At 34.4% G+C, this 17,949-nt stretch overlaps 1 protein-coding gene across 1 annotated transcript in view; it reads left to right on the forward strand.

Moving 5' to 3' along the window:
• The window catches only part of LOC107699616 (dihydropyrimidinase-related protein 2-like), a 29,896-nt gene that overhangs the window by 1,074 nt on the left and 10,873 nt on the right, over positions 1–17,949 (forward strand). Inside the window, exons 2-6 of the mRNA XM_016500935.1 lie at positions 13,762–13,850; positions 13,974–14,174; positions 15,452–15,525; positions 17,481–17,542; positions 17,789–17,869. Coding sequence (XP_016356421.1) covers positions 13,762–13,850; positions 13,974–14,174; positions 15,452–15,525; positions 17,481–17,542; positions 17,789–17,869 — 507 coding nt within the window. The remainder of the gene's footprint in view (positions 1–13,761; positions 13,851–13,973; positions 14,175–15,451; positions 15,526–17,480; positions 17,543–17,788; positions 17,870–17,949) is intronic.

The raw sequence follows: 17,949 nt of genomic DNA on the forward strand, positions 1-17,949 counted from the left end.
CTAAAAGTATGTTTCAAATTATTTAAAAACAACTTAATGGAAAGCTGTTAAACATGCATGCATTATTTTAAAACCCTAAGATTATACCGTAATGCATAGCTTTAAATAAAATAAACATAATTTTTTAGCCATTCTTATTTTATCTCCAGTGAATATGAAGCAATGCACTTTTGCAGTTCCTTGGAAATCTTTGTTTTGGTTTTGCATGCACTGGAAACATTCACTATAAGTATGTTTAAATTCATTTAAAAACAACTTCATGGAAAGCTGTTAAACATGCATGCATTATTTTAAGATTAGCCTTAAATAAAAAAGTCCTATCCATTTTTGCAAGATATCTTACCTTAATATGAAGTAATGCATCATTGCAGTTCTTTGGAAATCCCTGTGAATGTGGCTTTACATGCATCGAAACATTCACCATCATAAGTAGGCCTTTGTTTCGTTTTATTTAATGAATAACAAGCTGTTAAGCATGCATGCATTATTTGAAGATCCTAGGAATATACCATAATGCACAGCCTCAAATAAAGAAAACATTTTTTTAACTATTCTTACAAGATATGTATCTTATCTCCAATGAATATGAAGCAATACATCATTGAAGTTCTTTGGAAATCATTGTGAATTATGGTTTTGCATGCACTGAAAACATTCACATTCAAAATGTCGTTTTATTGAAACACTAGCTTTCGGATAGCATGCATGCATCCTTTGGAATATATCGTAGCCTCAAATAAAATGGGATCAAAAATCAAACTAAACATTATTAGTTTGCTATTCCAACAGAACCGGTTTCAGATTTAGTAGCAGAAATGTATCTTACTGGATGCATCGCCGATGAATGATGGTTGTGCATGCATCGACAACATTCACCTTCAAAAGTTTTAATGTAAAAAGCAGCTTCAGTTTAGCTGCCAGTACAATGGCCTCCACACCCACCCCCGCTGTGAGCCGGAGCTGGTTTGATAGTCATGCTAAATTCAGAGAACCGTCTCCAGAGGAAATGAATGAAAAGCCTCTTTTGAAAAGTAGGTCAGTGAATGTAAAGTGTATGTCATGGTATGTAGTGATACATGCCTGTAATACGTCTTCAGTCCACCAGTGACCTTTATAGTCCAAAGACAGCATGCACTGCATCGATATTCATTGCATCAGGATTGTTTTAGAGGCGGCGCTGATCAGTTAGCGGAGGCCTGTTGGAACGGGCAGATCTGGGACAGGAGGGAGAAAGATGAAAACTCTGCCTTTGCCGTTAGATTTTGCCTGTGTTAAGAGTTATTTTTACAGATGGATAAAGTTAACATGAAATGGCATTTGCAACCTATTGTACTTCCATAGCATGATATATTGTGAGTGAAGGAAGACATTCAATAAGAAAAACATGTTGGAAAATATGAAAAACAGACAATGAAAAGATGTTTTTCATCATTTTTCTTCTTTAGAATAATGTGCACTGATGTATAACTTTATATATGGAATATTAGCTGGAAAAATCAAATATACATTTTTTTAGACAAAATATTTTTAAATATTCATTAAAAATATGGCCTGAGCACTCGATCCTTTCTCTCTAAACAACTCACATACACCCCCATGGCCCACTTTCTATCCATGTTTTCTGCCGCAATCACATTCCAGCAGCCCAGCTTCGCCTGACTTCATCGTCCGCAGCATATCGAATGGCTGAGAGGTCCGCTAGCTTTATGTTGTTCTCTCAGGCTCTCATTGATTTGATAAAAGTGCAGCCGTTCGTTCCTTTGACCCCTGTGTGATTAGCGATGGCAATGAAACCCACCTCAAAAAACTGAGACGTGTGTCAGTAACCCATCATGACAGATGCTGTGAAACTTGTATTGCCCGTTCACAGCTCAGAAGTTCTCAGATATTTTTCATTTATGTATCAGCTTGTTCTCTCATGCACTTCAAAAATGATTTTCTTAAAGTATTTTTGTCTTGTTTTCCATTAAAATGATCTAAACGTTCTTAAATCAAGATATATTTACTTGAGAAGCAAAATTACTTACTATCTTTGTCTTGTTTTCTGAAAAATGTATCAAAATTATTAGTTTTTTCTTAAAATGAGAAAAAAAAATCCTTTTTTGTTGTTGTTTTCTCTTTGAATTATGATTATTTTTCTTACCCCATTGGCAGATATTTTTTCTTGGTTTAAGCAAAAACTAACAGAATTTTGATACATTTTTCAGAAAACAAGACTTCATATCTTAAGCCATTTTGCATTTCAATTAAATGTATCTTGGTTCTAAGAAAATATTTTTTTCAGTGTAAACATTCATAAAAAGTTAACTTAAGATGTTAAGTCTTGTTTTTTTGTTTTTTTTATTAAATCATCAAAATTAAGTGAGCTTAAAGTATGCTTAAAACAAGAACAAATATCTGTCAGTGCAGTAAGAAAAATAAACTTAATTCAAAAGGAAAACAAGATTATTTTTCTCACTCTGCTGACAGATATTTTTCTTGTTTTAAGCATAAACTCACTTAATTTGTGATAATATCTTAAGCCATTTTGCTTCTCAAGTAAATGTATCTTGATTTAAGAATGTTTAGATATTTATACTGGAAAAAATACTGAGAAAATCATTTTTTGCAGTGAATAATTCCTTTCAAAAAAAGAAAAGAGTCAATTGTTGGCATGGAGTAAGTTGTAAATCTGGATCATTTGGACTTTCAGGAATTTAATGAGGCATGTTTGAGTTTATATTGAGACCTTTGGTTCATTGCAGAGATCTTGTTGAATCTAAGTAAAGTCTGAGAAGTAAAGGAGATCTCTTCTGAAAACCCAAGAACGAATGTGAGATCTTTTTCAGAAAAATTAAACTTAAACAGTTTGCTTTCCATTGAATCTAATAACCATCTAGAAAAACATGAGAAATACAAATCTCCTTTGTGATATTTTATTGTAAATTACTCAAATAATGTGGCATTTTATCACATGTAAGTGCAGCAGTGCCGCTGATATGTGCTTCAGAAGTGTGGTTAGGAAAAACACTGAGGGAAATTGCAGAGTAGTAGCATGTAATGATACATCTTCCTGAGAACAATGTCAGTGCCAATAAACTTGGTTTCCACCCCTAATGTGCTTTTGATTGTTGGCAGGTGTCGACAGCACACTGACCCTGTAGATTACACTGATTGATCATTCAGCTTTGAAGCTGAACTCATGAGTAAACCTCTGGCGCAGAAAGACTTAACATTTCCAGCTAGTGCAGAGCAGCTGAGCTCATGTTCGGGAATACAGCAAACTCAGACTTTTTTAAAAAGACCTCCGTGAGCTACTGTTACACTGAAAAACAATTGATGTAGAAACCATTTTCACTTAGATATTGCTAGTAAATTTTACAAATAATTACAAAGAAACAGCAAGTTCAAACTCTAATAATCGTTATGCACTCTATTCCAAGTCTTCTGAAGCCATACGATAGCTTAATGTGAGGTACAGATGAATATTTAAGTCGGTACATTAAAGTTCACGTAAACTCTTTTATCCACTGCGGCTGTCAGTCATTCTCCATTCAGCATTCAAACCAGCATTCAGCATTTATTGTTGTTTCTAAATCATGTTACTAGCTACCAGGTGTCTGTTAGAACAAAACATGGGAGTAGAAAAGACTATAAATAGTTTTTAAAGCGCACGGTAACTGAAATTTAAAACTCTTAAAAGAGAAGGCTCAATAAACTGTTGCACAGTTATAATGCACTACACATCAAAATCTCTTCGCTTTGTGCTTTGAACTTTTTACTGCGAAGTGTTGCGTGCTGTGACTCTTGCTTCAAGAGCATCATTCTTTGCATCGGATGCGCATACTGTTAGTGCTTTGTGCCAGACTGTATATGTGACCCTGGAGCACAAAAGCAGTCTTAAGTCGCTGGGGTATATTTGTAGCAATAGCCAAAAATCCATTGTATGGGTCAAAATTATTGATTTTTCTTTTATGCCAAAAATCATTAGGATATTAAGTAAAGATCATGTTCCATGAAGATATTTTGTAAATTTCCTACTGTAAATATATTAAAACTTAATTTTTGATTAGTAATATGCATTGCTAAGAACTTCATTTGGACAACTTTAAAGGCGATTTTTCTCAATATTTTGATTTTTGTGCACCCTCAGATTCCAGATTTTCAAATAGTTGTATCTCGGCCAAATATTGTCCTATCCTAACAAATCTTACACCAATGGAAGGCTTATTTATTCAACTTTCAGATCATGCATAAATCTCAATTTCGAAAAACTGACCCTTATGACTGGTTTTGTGATCCAGGGTCACATATGTTTTGTCCTATGTAACATAAGGTATTGCCTCATTAAAAAAATGTGCTATACATTTAAAAAATATATATTTTAATTTTATAGTATATATTTATATATAAATATATTGTTTTTCATGAATGGATTTTATAACAATACAAATAGCAATGTTTGACATTTAGTGCTACACTTTTATTTGTTCTCCGCTAAATAATGTTTTTTCACTAAATGTTTGGATGTATAAAATTATTGTGCAATGATTTTTCTAGAATAACTTTTGTTGCTGAATTATCCACTAGACTAGTTTTTAATATAGATTATGAATATACATATATTTTTTATATTTATATTTATTTTTTATTTTATTTTTCTTTATAAAGAAATAGTCTGTATTTAGTAGATTGTGACAGAGTGATTATCAGTTCCACACACACAAATATAGAAATTCTACATTGATTGAAAAAAAAAAACTGCACTGGTATCGGTTCGGTATCGGCCAATACTGAACCCCAGGTATCGGAATCGGTATCGGAGGCGAAAAGGGCGGATCGGAGCATCCCTATCACCAGTGGATCCTCTGCAGTCAATGGGTGCCGTCACAATGAGAGCTGATAAAAACACCACAATAATCCACAAGTAATCCACACCACTCCAGTCCATCAGTTAACGTCTTGTGATGTAAAAAGCTGCATGTTTGTAAGAAACATCATTCAAAATACACAAAATACACTTAATTCTTTATAAACGAGGCATCTAATAACTAATGCAGAAACGTGTAATACTACCTGTTGTACTGTCAGCAGCAGAGGTTTTTACCTTCACTTGGCATTCTGATACAGTTCCCACACGTGCACCTAAATAAATTATAACAATGATGCTGCAATCACCACAAACTAAGTTGACACTTACCACTGAGAAACATCCTGCTCCAGTCATGCTTGCGAATCAGTGATTCGGGTTGATCAACTAGTTTCATCATCGGACTAAGGCTTGAGTTTATAAGGTAAAATCGATACCATCTTTTCTCTCTCTACATTCTCTCCGGAGCTGTCATTCAGTTATGGCAATAGGCGCATTGTTTCCAACATGCGCTGTAAGTGGTAGACCAATAACAAAGGACTGGGCCATCTGACCAATCAGAGCAGAGTAGGCTCACGGAAAGGAGGGGTTTAGAGAGACTGATTCTTTGAACTGCTTTGAACGAATCGTTTGTGAATCACTGAGAAATGCGGTGAAATTAAATGTATATTATGAGAAAACAAAAGTGTTTCTTGACCTTGCATGCATGTAAAGCTGTTGTAGGAGCCTCCCAAAACTATTTTAGGAACCTTAAAAATGGCATAATAGGGGCAATTTAAACCAGAAGTGTTAGCTGTAAACATGTAGAAGAAAGCAGTTTACACTAATGCTTGTTGTAGCGCCTGATGTGGCATCTGCATTCATGTAGCTGAATGAAGTATGATTCTTACCATTCAAAATACTGGATATCACTTCAACAATTCAACAGGAGTAAATTCAACAAAACTCTAAATTACAGTTCAACAGCAAAATGAACACAAATGTGGAAAGAGAAATTGAGACTGGTGAACCAGCTTTGACCTGATTAAATAATTTGTCTGTGGACATTTGTGTAGCATGATTAAGAGATCTGTAAATATGTCTACGGTCTCTGTTTTTATTTTATTTTTTTTTGAAAACCGCAGTAAAGTAAACAGAGCATTACAGACCCGGAAAATAAATTATGAATTCACATGCATTTTGTATTTTTTGTGTTTGGACAGCATTCTTACATGCATCTTCATATTAATAGCGTAAATGCATACATGCATTTATGCTATTCATGTGAAGATGTGAGACACAAACCTGGTCAGCCACAGAAACACTTCCACTACTGCTAGACGTGACTGTACCTTCAAGAATCTGAGCGTGTTTGACCCACTTACTGGAGCACAGATCTTTTAGTTCTCGATGCACATGACTTTCGGAAAGGTGATTTTTCTTGTGCACGCAGGATGGGAGTGCTCTCTGTCCAAGGGCCATTATAGCAGTCAGTTGGAGTAGCTTGAGTTAGTGTGTATGTCTTTAGGATAAAAGCATGCACCAGATTTGCTGTAAGTGGGTCACAGGGATTTGTTCTGGTATGGATGGTCTCTGGAGGCCATCATTAGCAGCCCCTCACGCTCCCTGAAATACACACTACATGTGCAGCTGAGGAAAAAGTCAATTATTAAGTGCTGCATTTGTCTCTTTAATCAAAACTCTTAGCTGTCGGAAATACATTTAACCATAACAAAGGTTTAGTTCAACTTTTCAAGCACAAACACTGTAACGCTTGATCTAGAGAAGGGACTTTTTGCTGTTACGTAATGACTCATTAAACCCCTTCACGGGCTTTACAATGGATTAAAGGAATATTCCAGGTTCAAATACAAGTTCAGCTCTACAACATACTGTTGATTACTATAGAAAAATATTTAAACTGTTTTGCAGTTTGAATAATACAGTGAGAGTAGGAGGTGCCAGCATCCAGAGGATTTATGTATTCAAATACTGTATGAAGCTCATATTTTTTGTTAAACCACTTACATTTACTCTTCCATACAAAACATGTATTATTTGAGCTTTTGAGGCTGTCTAAATCATTGTTTTTGGTGGGACTGCTCTTCCAGATGGGTGTCAGAATATTCTGTTTTCTGGTTGTTTTTCGTCATCAAACACTGCATGAACATGTGGACATCAGAAAGTTTGTGTTCCTCTGGATTCAAGACAACAGGCCGACTTCTAACTACCAGCTCAGCTGCATGTAAACAACAAAGTTACGTCACTTTCCTTTTTGGTATTCATGTGCAGAGCTCATGCAAAAATGAATTTATCAGGATTAGGGTTTACGTCATCTTGACAATGAAGTTGTAATATCGGATATAAGTTAGCAAGGTATATCACACTAGTCTCATGCTAACTAGTGGCCATTTGTTTGGACACATTTTTTCATTATATTGCATGTGCCTTACGGTAACTGTGATTTTTTTTTATTATTAGAGATGAGTAGAAATACTTTGTGTCATAGTTGAAGACATTGTATATGTCGTCCTGTCATGATAATTTCATGATCTGATTCTTTTCCAAGCCATATGTGACACTGGACAACAAAAGCAGTCTTAAGTCGCTGGGGTATATTTGTAGCAATAGCCAAAAATACATTGTATGGGTCAAAATTATTGATTTTTCTTTTACGCCAAAAATCATTAGGATATTAAGTAAAGATCATGTTCCATGAAAATATTTTGTAAATTTCCTACTGTAAATATATTAAAACTTAATTTTTGATTAGTAATATGCATTGCTAAGAACTTAATTTGGACAACTTTAAAGATGATTTTCTCAATATTTTGATTTTTTTTGCACCCTCAGATTCCAGATGTTCAAATAGTTGTATCTCTGCCAAATATTGTCATATCCTAACAAATCATACATCAATGGAAAGCTTATTTATTCAGCTTTCAGCTGATATGTAAATCTCAATTTCGAAAAAAAAATTACCCTTATGACTGGTTTTGTGGTCCAGGGTCATATATAGGGAGGGATAATATCTACACAAGCTGGGTTGCGAAAGTTGCGAATTTAACTTATGCGCAAAATTGGAATATCATCACATAAAACATTCGCGAATCCAACGAGTCAAAGAGAACAAAATCGTCACTTCCTGATAAACTGGCACTAAATATCACTAAGAAAAGTAGGAGAAACCACTGAATATAATATTCGGAGGTGAATGCTGCTGTTTGTGAATGCAGTTGTGTGAGACAGTTCTGGGAGGCAATTATACAGAAGTACTTTAATGACCGACTTTGCTCGGGCAATTAAGAACGATCATAACAACATTTCAGAGGCTGTGCAACGAGATCGGTCTGCTGGTTAGTCAGGTTATGCCGTCCCATATGTCACATGACTTTTGATGTGCATTGAGGAATTTATTTGGCAAATATGTTTCCATCTCCCATTATTCACATCAACCCTTTTTCGCACAAAAACCACCTCAAGCAAGCGTAAAAGCTTTTTTGCAAATTAAGTTTTTTTTTTTCTAAATTTGGCGCTTCCATTACTTGTTTCTGATGTGATATGTCAAAATGTGCATAAAAACAGGGTGATGGAAACATAGCTACAGTTTACATTAGCTGATTTTTTGGGGGGTCTCTGTTCTAACAATAAATGGAGAGCAAGAGCAAATGATGCACATATTGTGCGGTGCTTATTCTGTGTATTTTATAAATGTTTATCGTTTTAACTGTGAGGCCATTGTTGGGAAATTTAGTTTTTGTCATGCAAGCCTGACGTCTCATAAACCAGGTAAATGAGTAGAATTTTCAGTTAAATTCTAGTCCATTGCTAGTCATTAACAGTATTCAAAATGTGTACATACCGTAATTATAAAGGTGACATTCACATTTTAACACACTTGTTTATGACGAATAAAAATGAGTTCTGCCATTATTATTTTACTACCAGTGCTTGTCTCTTAAAATACAATAATTCAGATATGATTTTAATTAAGTTTTACATTTAATTTCTGGTCTTAAATCATAATTCATAGTGCTTTTCATCCAAAAATGTTCAATATTGTTCATATAAACAATCTATTTATTTATACAGTATTTATATCTGTGCATCATTTGATGATAGTATATCTTGAAAAAGTCTGTAAGGCTGAAATATTGGTGAATAAATAATTTTACAGGTTTTGTATTTTGCATATACAATTATGCATATGTCTCCTTCATATATATTTATGCCATTCATTTACTCAGTTATTTTCAAAATTGTGCCACAAATACGGTCAGTCGAGCTTAAATAGCTACCATTTGTGTGGTCGAAACTTGACAAAGATCAACCAATTTATATACTCAACTAAATGTCCGTTTGTACCCAAATTATCTACTTTACTAATTGAAAGCAAATAACTTCATATTTCACCTAATTAAAGCTTTGATTCGTTCTAGGAAAGCTGCAGTCAGAGTTCAGAGTTCCCCATGTGTGATATGTTATATTTTGGACACAGTGCTTATGCAGATCAGATTCGGGGTCATAATGAAGGCCGATTAGCATCCAGGACCGTAACTATCCGTTTGATAAGGTTTGAGATATTGCCTACCTTCTCTAATCCTCTAACTGGTCAGTATTCCTGAATATGCATTATATTAAAGAACTGCCGCGTAAGCCAAAAGCTCAGCAGTAAAGCCGATGTAAAGGTCTGTTTTAATGAGCCTTCGGGCCGTAATGCCAGCCTCAGAATGAGCCAGCGTTTGTCTGGACTCAGCGTTAGTAATGGAACAACAGTACAGAGCACATGTCCGTCACGGATGAATGAGAAGAGTTCATCTTGATCTCTGACATTGATCTCAAGCTCAGTCTAAACATCACAAATAACCCACGTGATCGCTTGAGCTCAAGAGCCGCTGCAGCCGCAGTCCTTCCACTGTGACTAACATAGTTAAGATGGTTTGCGAGCTGTTTTTAGCTGACAGCATGAGCAAGCGTCGGCTGTGATGATGATGATGATGATGAATGCGGTCTGGAGCTACTGTGTGTTTCATAGTAAAGCAGTGAACAGAAAGGCTTTGTTTCAGAGATGAATGAGGACTGATTTCTGTTTGGATGTTTAAGTCATTTCACGGTCATTCTTTCCCAAGCCATACAGAATGTACTCCTTTAGGGGTTAATATCGATATAGATTATGTTAGCTAGTGGTTGTTTAAAACTTGGTTCAGTTGTCTGGGGGATATTTTTAATGTGTGTTCATGGGATTTTGGTCTGAATAAAACAAAATATGTTTCTCTCTTTTTCACATATATATGTTTTTAGTCATGTTCAGTAAATGGCTTAGGTGATATACCCCGTAGACACAATAAACCAGTAGAAATTTGTCAACAGGTTGAGATTTTTGGATTAGACCTGAAAAACCTATTTCATCTGTATCTTTGTTCTATTACATTCATTTGTCCTAATAATTGATTTATGTTATTTTAGTGTAATTATAATACTATTATAGTTCTTATTAATAGTTTCAATTATTTTTTTAGTTTTTATATATTTTTCATTTTAATTTGAGTTCAAGTGTTAGTAGTTTTGTTTTTAATATGTCTATATAGTTTTTATTTCAATTTTAGTTTTAGTTATTTTTACTACATCAACTTAAACTAAATAAAAATGAGAAAAGTTTTCTTGGCAACTAATTGAAATAAAATAATATTTTCTTATTTATTTTTATGGTTTTAGTTAACTATAACAACCCTGCTTGTAATTAGTTTCTTGTTTTTATTTTATCACTGACTGTTTACATGTCTTCAATAAGACTGAAACTTTTAATTTGATTAATTAGGTTAGTATACATTTTTTCATGTGATATTGATATTGGTGTCCATAGTTGTGAAATTTCAGTGGTATCAAAAATTTTGTAAAACCTTAATGCACTTAAAAAAAAAAAATGATTATACAAAGTTGTCAATAAAACAGATTGTTAGAGTAAGTTTTACAAGAAAATACTATTTCAGTCTTTCTACTTCAAAATTGTAATTCTTGCCATTTCCTTGTAACTAGTTGTGAAATTTACTAGCAATTTCTTAGTGAAAATTGTAAATTTGTTAAAATTGTAAAGTAAATTATACACCAATTTTGTTTTTCAGTGTGTAAAAAAAAATGTAACGTAAAACCTGTGCTTTCAGCAAAAATACATTGTTATCATGCAATTAAACTCATATTGTGATATAAGATTTTGGTCATATCAGCCAATTATTAAATACAGCATTGTGGTTCCATTCATGTATGCTTGCTTCGTGAAATACAATCATCATCAGCATCTTGAACTTAATTGTGAACTTAAGTCTTAATTCATAGGATTTCATCCATAGATTTGTAAGTTTGCAACAGTCTTTTCAACAATATCTTGTTTTCTACAGCACAGACTCTTTTCATAGCTACTCATTAGCAGACAGCTACAGAATAGGACTTCCATGACAATTATCCTATCAGGTCCTTAATTACAGAGCACAAAGCAACTCAGATCTTATTAAACCCCTCACAATTCCCATCATGCCCTTGGATATGGGTGCATGTCCTCCACACCGCTATCACGACAGTGTTATGTATGTATGATATTAAATCAGATACTTTTTTATTGCAGTAAGGTAAAATTGAACGTGCGCCATGTTTCTGTGCAGTTCTGTGCACTGCGTGTCTGAACAGGAGTGAAGCATGTGGGCTGCATTCGATGGCGGTGTCCTGAAATGATGTTTGGGCTCATGATGGCGTGTCAGAATTGATTTAGCATGATAAGAATCACTGTGCTTCTCTGAGGTGCCTCAGCGATCTTTATGCTTCAGCTCTGATTGAACTTGATGTCCAGTGCTTGCCGGTCATGTTTTAGTGCGCTGTGTGGTTTATAACAGGATTCTGACCGTGCAGTATGTCCCGTATCTAGTTGCATCTCATTTGGTTGTTTCCTACAGTGACCTTGCCATACGAAGACATTTATCGAATCAAATCAAATCACTTTGTTTTCAACAGTGGTGACTTTTTATGTCAACACACATTGCAAGGTTTTTGGTGTCATAATTGCATTTAAATGACTGATCTATATGAAATTATATTTTAAATGAATAATTATTTATATTAAAGGGGTCATATGATGTTGCTAAAAATAACATTATTTTGTGTATTTGGTGTAATGCAATGTGTTTACGCGGTTTAAGGTTAAGAAAATATGTTATTTTCCATATACAGTACATTATTGGGGACATAATTACTGACTATAATGACTTATACTGTCTTTTTACGCTTTGCGTTTGCGTATTGCGCCGCGTAAACATAAAACATGTCTGCATTTGTGATCGGAGAAATGACAAACAACAAGCCCTACTCTACACTGCTCAAAACTCGCGTTTGAATCATCAGTGGCAAATTGTTTTAATATAAAAAACTTACTTAGAGGCAGGGCCGCATTAAAACCTCACTGGGCCCCGGGGCTATGACTTACTGCAGGGCCCCCCATCATAATAATGATATACAGTATATAGCTCAAAATAGGATTTTTATCCAATCAAAATTTTTTATTCATAATTCATAGTTCTTGTTACCAATTCCAATATCACAAAATAAAAATAAAAAATACTAGCCTACGTTAAAACAAACTTACTGAAGACAAGTAAACAGTCATGAATTACAATAGAAATTGACCTACAAACACTTAAAGCATGTAAAGCATGTAGAAATATTATATTGTATAAAATAAATAGACTACAAATAGACTGAATAGTCTTCACTGTATAAATTCAATATACAAATGGCAACAGCAGCTATATTAGGCTCCTTTGGAGGAATAGTTCACCCAAAAATTAAAGTTATTTTGTTGTTGTTCTAAACCTTTATGAATTTCCTTCTGCTGTTGAATGCAAACGTATATATTTGGAACAATACTGGTAACCAAACAGTGTCTGTGCCCCCATGACTTCCATAGTATGGAGGAAAAAAACACTGTACGAGCAAGTGCGCTTGCCATCAGAAACCGTTTTAACGCACGCATTTGCCAAAATTAATTCTGCCCCACTGCTTAATGTCCCTGAACAGTTAAATTAAAAACAGTTTTAAAACCACAACGCTTAATCCACAGAGCGAAGTTGTAGTATTTCCTCAGCGACCAGCACGGATCAGCTCCAGGCATGACGAAGCGGCTATCGTCCTCTTTTGGAAGGCCAAACAAAGTAGTTTCGCTTTCACAACGAAGCACACAGCGCCTTCACGACATGGCGGCGGCGGCAACAATACTACAGGGAGAATAAAAGTTACGCCTTCTTTCTTGGCGTGAACATTTGGGCAGCGTTATGCAAATCTTCCCACACAGTGACGTAGACATGTGGGGGCGTGTTTAAACGAGGCATTTTAGGAGGGCGTGGACAAGTCTTAACTTGTATAAAGAATATCTCTTTGGATTTGAGACTTTAGTCTTTGCAACTTTACAGATCTTCTTTATGCACCAAGAGCTTGTAACACTCCAAAGAGAAAGGAAAAATTGAAATCGCATCATATGACCCCTTTAATATATAAATATGTATACATTTTTTACAATATTTTTAGACAATTATATATATAGAGAGAGAGAGGGAGAGAGAATTTATTTATTTATTTATTTATTTATTTTTTGTTGAACACTTAGAAAATTCATTTTGTGTGTAGAGAATAATATTTAGCTTTAGAAAGTGAATGAAAACTGTATTTAGTGGCAGCGGGTTTGTAGCCTTTAAACCGAGAGTAAAAGAAATGTTACTGTGAAATATGCACATACATTTTTTTTTCATACTGTGCAAGTGTTTCTGTGCTTAAACTGATAGCTTGTGATACCTATTGAGTTACAGTCAAATTACTGTATAAATAGATGCATACATGCAGACCCTGGGAATAAATGCATTTTTGTATGACTCTCTTGTCTCTCTCTCTCACAGAGTGACCGACTTCTAATTAAAGGAGCAAAGATAGTGAATGATGATCAGTCTTTCCATGCCGATATCTATATGGAGGATGGAGTCATCAAGCAAGTATTTTTTTAATTATTTGATGTCATTATTTTTCTAGTTTGTCTCATTTTCATAAGTAACCACCGACAGTAGAGATGACCTTTGTTGACCTTTGTGACACTTTTTTTGTCTGTCTCCAGGCAAATCGGTGAAAACCTCATAGTTCCTGGTGGCGTGAAGACCATCGACGCCCACAGCAGGATGCTGATACCCGGTGGCATCGACATTCACACCCGCTTCCAGATGCCCGACCGGGGAATGATAGCAGCTGATGACTTCTACCAGGGCACACGAGCTGCTCTCGCTGGCGGCACCACTATGATCAGTATGTCTAAATTCAAGTCAATTCGTTATTTAGAGACAGATTACTGCAAAAAAGAGAAATTAATCCTGTAAAAATATGACAAAGATTATGATTAATTCTGATTTTTTGATACAAACAACTTTAAATTCTATCTATCTATCTATCTATCTATCTATCTATCTATCTACTTTGTATGTCTGTCTGTCTATCTATCTGTTTGTCTGTCTGTCTGTCTGTCTGTCTCTCTGTCTGTCTGTCTATCTATCTCTTTGTCTGTCTGTCTGTCTATCTATCTCTTTGTCTGTCTGTCTGTCTATCTATCTCTTTGTCTGTCTGTCTGTCTATCTATCTCTTTGTCTGTCTGTCTGTCTATCTATCTCTTTGTCTGTCTGTCTGTCTATCTATCTCTTTGTCTGTCTGTCTGTCTATCTATCTCTTTGTCTGTCTGTCTGTCTATCTATCTCTTTGTCTGTCTGTCTGTCTATCTATCTCTTTGTCTGTCTGTCTGTCTATCTATCTCTTTGTCTGTCTGTCTGTCTATCTATCTCTTTGTCTGTCTGTCTGTCTATCTATCTCTTTGTCTGTCTGTCTGTCTATCTATCTCTTTGTCTGTCTGTCTGTCTATCTATCTCTTTGTCTGTCTGTCTGTCTATCTATCTCTTTGTCTGTCTGTCTGTCTATCTATCTCTTTGTCTGTCTGTCTGTCTATCTATCTCTTTGTCTGTCTGTCTGTCTATCTATCTCTTTGTCTGTCTGTCTGTCTATCTATCTCTTTGTCTGTCTGTCTGTCTATCTATCTCTTTGTCTGTCTGTCTGTCTATCTATCTCTTTGTCTGTCTGTCTGTCTATCTATCTCTTTGTCTGTCTGTCTGTCTATCTATCTCTTTGTCTGTCTGTCTGTCTATCTATCTGTTTGTCTGTCTGTCTGTCTATCTAATGTATATAAATCATTTATATGCGATTTAAAATTGTCAGAATTATGAATTACAATTTCATGATTTTTTATAGTTAACAGGATTAACTCTGATTTTTCTGCATTAATTTGCTTCTAAATAAATATTTTTTATTTTAAAATGTTCATGATGTTTACAGTTTTTCTCAGTCGCTTTGGTGCATTTCTCAAATCAGAAATTAAATTCTCAAAACTACTTCCACATCATCTAGTCATTTGTACACATCATAAAAGCAGTTTCTCATTCTTTTGAACAAGCTGCGATTGCTTTGGTACATTCATGCAATTGATTATGTACATTTATCTGCGGTTTCCTACATGATCAGTTGCTAATGTCATGTTGCTCAAAATGTATTATATAGTTTTCTGTGCAACGACATCACAGAGTGGCACAAGGGCATGCAGGAGGAGCTCGAGGCGCTGGTCAAAGATCACGGTATGTTCTTCTGGAGTCTACACACTTTTGCATGTGTGCAACAAAAATGAAAGCTTAGGTTAGATCAGTTGATTTGTGCATTTGTGGCAATATTGATTGACAGAGAAGATCATTTGAACTTGTTCCCCAGATTTTCCTATGAAAAATACACACGTATCAAAAGGTCTAGATGCAGGACTTAAACATTATGTGTTAACATGAGATTTGAGTGATAATAAATGCTCATGGCAAGTGGGTAAATCCAGTAACTTTCACTTACTATGTGAAAGTGACTGTTTAGATATAATACTGCAGTTATATCAGTGATTATTAATTACTTTATCCACCTATAACAGTGTTCTCACATGAAAAGTGATGATTTAGGCAGTTGAATTTAAAAAAGTATAATTTTTTTAATAAAAACATTTCATGAAAATAAAAAATTTATAGTTTTTTGTACATTTTATATGAAAATCGTCTTTGAGAATAAATAAAATAAACAAGTAGAATGAATAATTTAGAATAAACAAAAAGTAAAATAGTTTATATAAAATAAATCTATATAAATGATATATAAAATATATTTATATAAAATAGTTTATCCAACTATAACATAACCTAATAATTTTTTCATAAAAACATTACATGAAAATCATAAATAATGAATTTTTACAACAAAAAATAGTTTTTTATAAAATAAACTAAAAAATATAACAGTATTCTCACATGAAAAGCGATGATTTACACACTTTGTGGCTTAAATTGCACACATTCTCAAAGGATTTAAAAATACAAAATGAATGAATAATTCAGAATAAGCTAAAAGTAAAACAAGTAAAATGTCAAATGTCAAATGCAATGCAATAATAAGAATTGGGTGCCAAAAATAACGTCACAATGCGGCAGTGTTAATTTTGACAGCAAATTTTGATTTAGTCTTAGTCATAGTCTTTTGACTAAAATGCCATTTAGTTTTAGTCATATTTCAGTCATCTGAATTGTTTTAGTTTTAGTCGACTAAATGTACAGTAAATGTAGTTATTTTAGTCGACTAAATGTACAGTAGATTTAGCCAACTAAAATCTAATGGGGTTAGTTACATTGTAATGCATTTATTAAGCAAACTTTCTAAACTCATTATATATTCCTGGAGAAATGATCTATTAACCTGGTAATATGAATGATATTAAAGTTTGAACATACAATATATACACACAGATTTAACTGCTGTGACACACAACATGCCTTTTTATTCAAACGAAATAAAACCACTTCTCATAAAGAAACAAGAACATGGTCCTCCTTTCAATGAAATACCAATGGTTATATAATATGCATTCTTTATAACAACATTCTTCATTCTTTCAACCAGACATTTATTTATATAAATTAAATTCAGAGTAATCCTTATTAGCAGGGAGTGATTTTCTCGCTTTCTTTTGTTGCTTAATTAACATTAATGACAGACTAACAGCAACTAAATTAGACTACTGTCCCTTTAAAACCGAATATTCTACAAACTGTTTACATTCGCTTGAGACATAACATTTTTGTCTCGCTTTCGTATTCATTGACGAAAATGTTAATATATTTTCGTCATAGTTTTTCTCATTCAAAACAAGTTTTTAATTCGTTATTGTCTCGTATTCATTGGTGAAAAAATGTTTTTGATGAAAATTTTGATGAGAATTATTCGTCAATGAAATTAACACTGCAGTGCAGCAGTTATATCAATAAAGTGTATACACCTAGAACAGTATTCCCACATGAAAGTGATGATTTAGGCACTTTATGGCTCAAATTACACACATTTTTGAGGGAAGAATCATTACAAGCGCGTTAACACGAATGAAATCTGCACATTTCTCTCAAAGTCCATGACCCCGTTACTTCAGCCTTGCTTGTTCCTGTAGCTCCTGCTGTCTATATGCACATCCATGTCTGATGTCTTACATCCTGGTTTTTTTTTCTCCCAGGCGTCAATTCTTTCCTGGTATACTTGGCCTACAAGGACATTTTCCAGCTAAATGACTCCCAGGTATGGATGATTTCTCATACATATTCTTTTAATAATCCTGATAAAGATGGATTAGACACTAAATCAGCAGTGAAAGTGTTTTTGGTATGTTGAGAGAGCAGTAATGATGAGTTCTCCTGATGCTCACCGGGGAACAGTCCCGTTCGCTCTGATGTTCACCACATTTCCTGTTGCTTTAGATCCAGAACAGATGACAAAACAAACTATACTGCATAAACCCAGTGTTGTTTCTCTTGTCTGTTGTAGATGTATGAGGTGTTCAGTGTGATCAGGGACTTGGGAGCCATCGCCCAGGTGCACGCAGAGAACGGAGACATCATTGCTGAGGTGAGCTCCCCTTTCATACACTAAAAAAATTAATAAAAAATAAATATATATATACACACACACACACACACACACACATA

The sequence above is a fragment of the Sinocyclocheilus anshuiensis genome, unplaced genomic scaffold (assembly GCF_001515605.1).
Source record: "Sinocyclocheilus anshuiensis isolate Anshui unplaced genomic scaffold, SAMN03320099.WGS_v1.1 scaffold714, whole genome shotgun sequence".
Classification (NCBI taxonomy): domain Eukaryota; kingdom Metazoa; phylum Chordata; class Actinopteri; order Cypriniformes; family Cyprinidae; genus Sinocyclocheilus; species Sinocyclocheilus anshuiensis.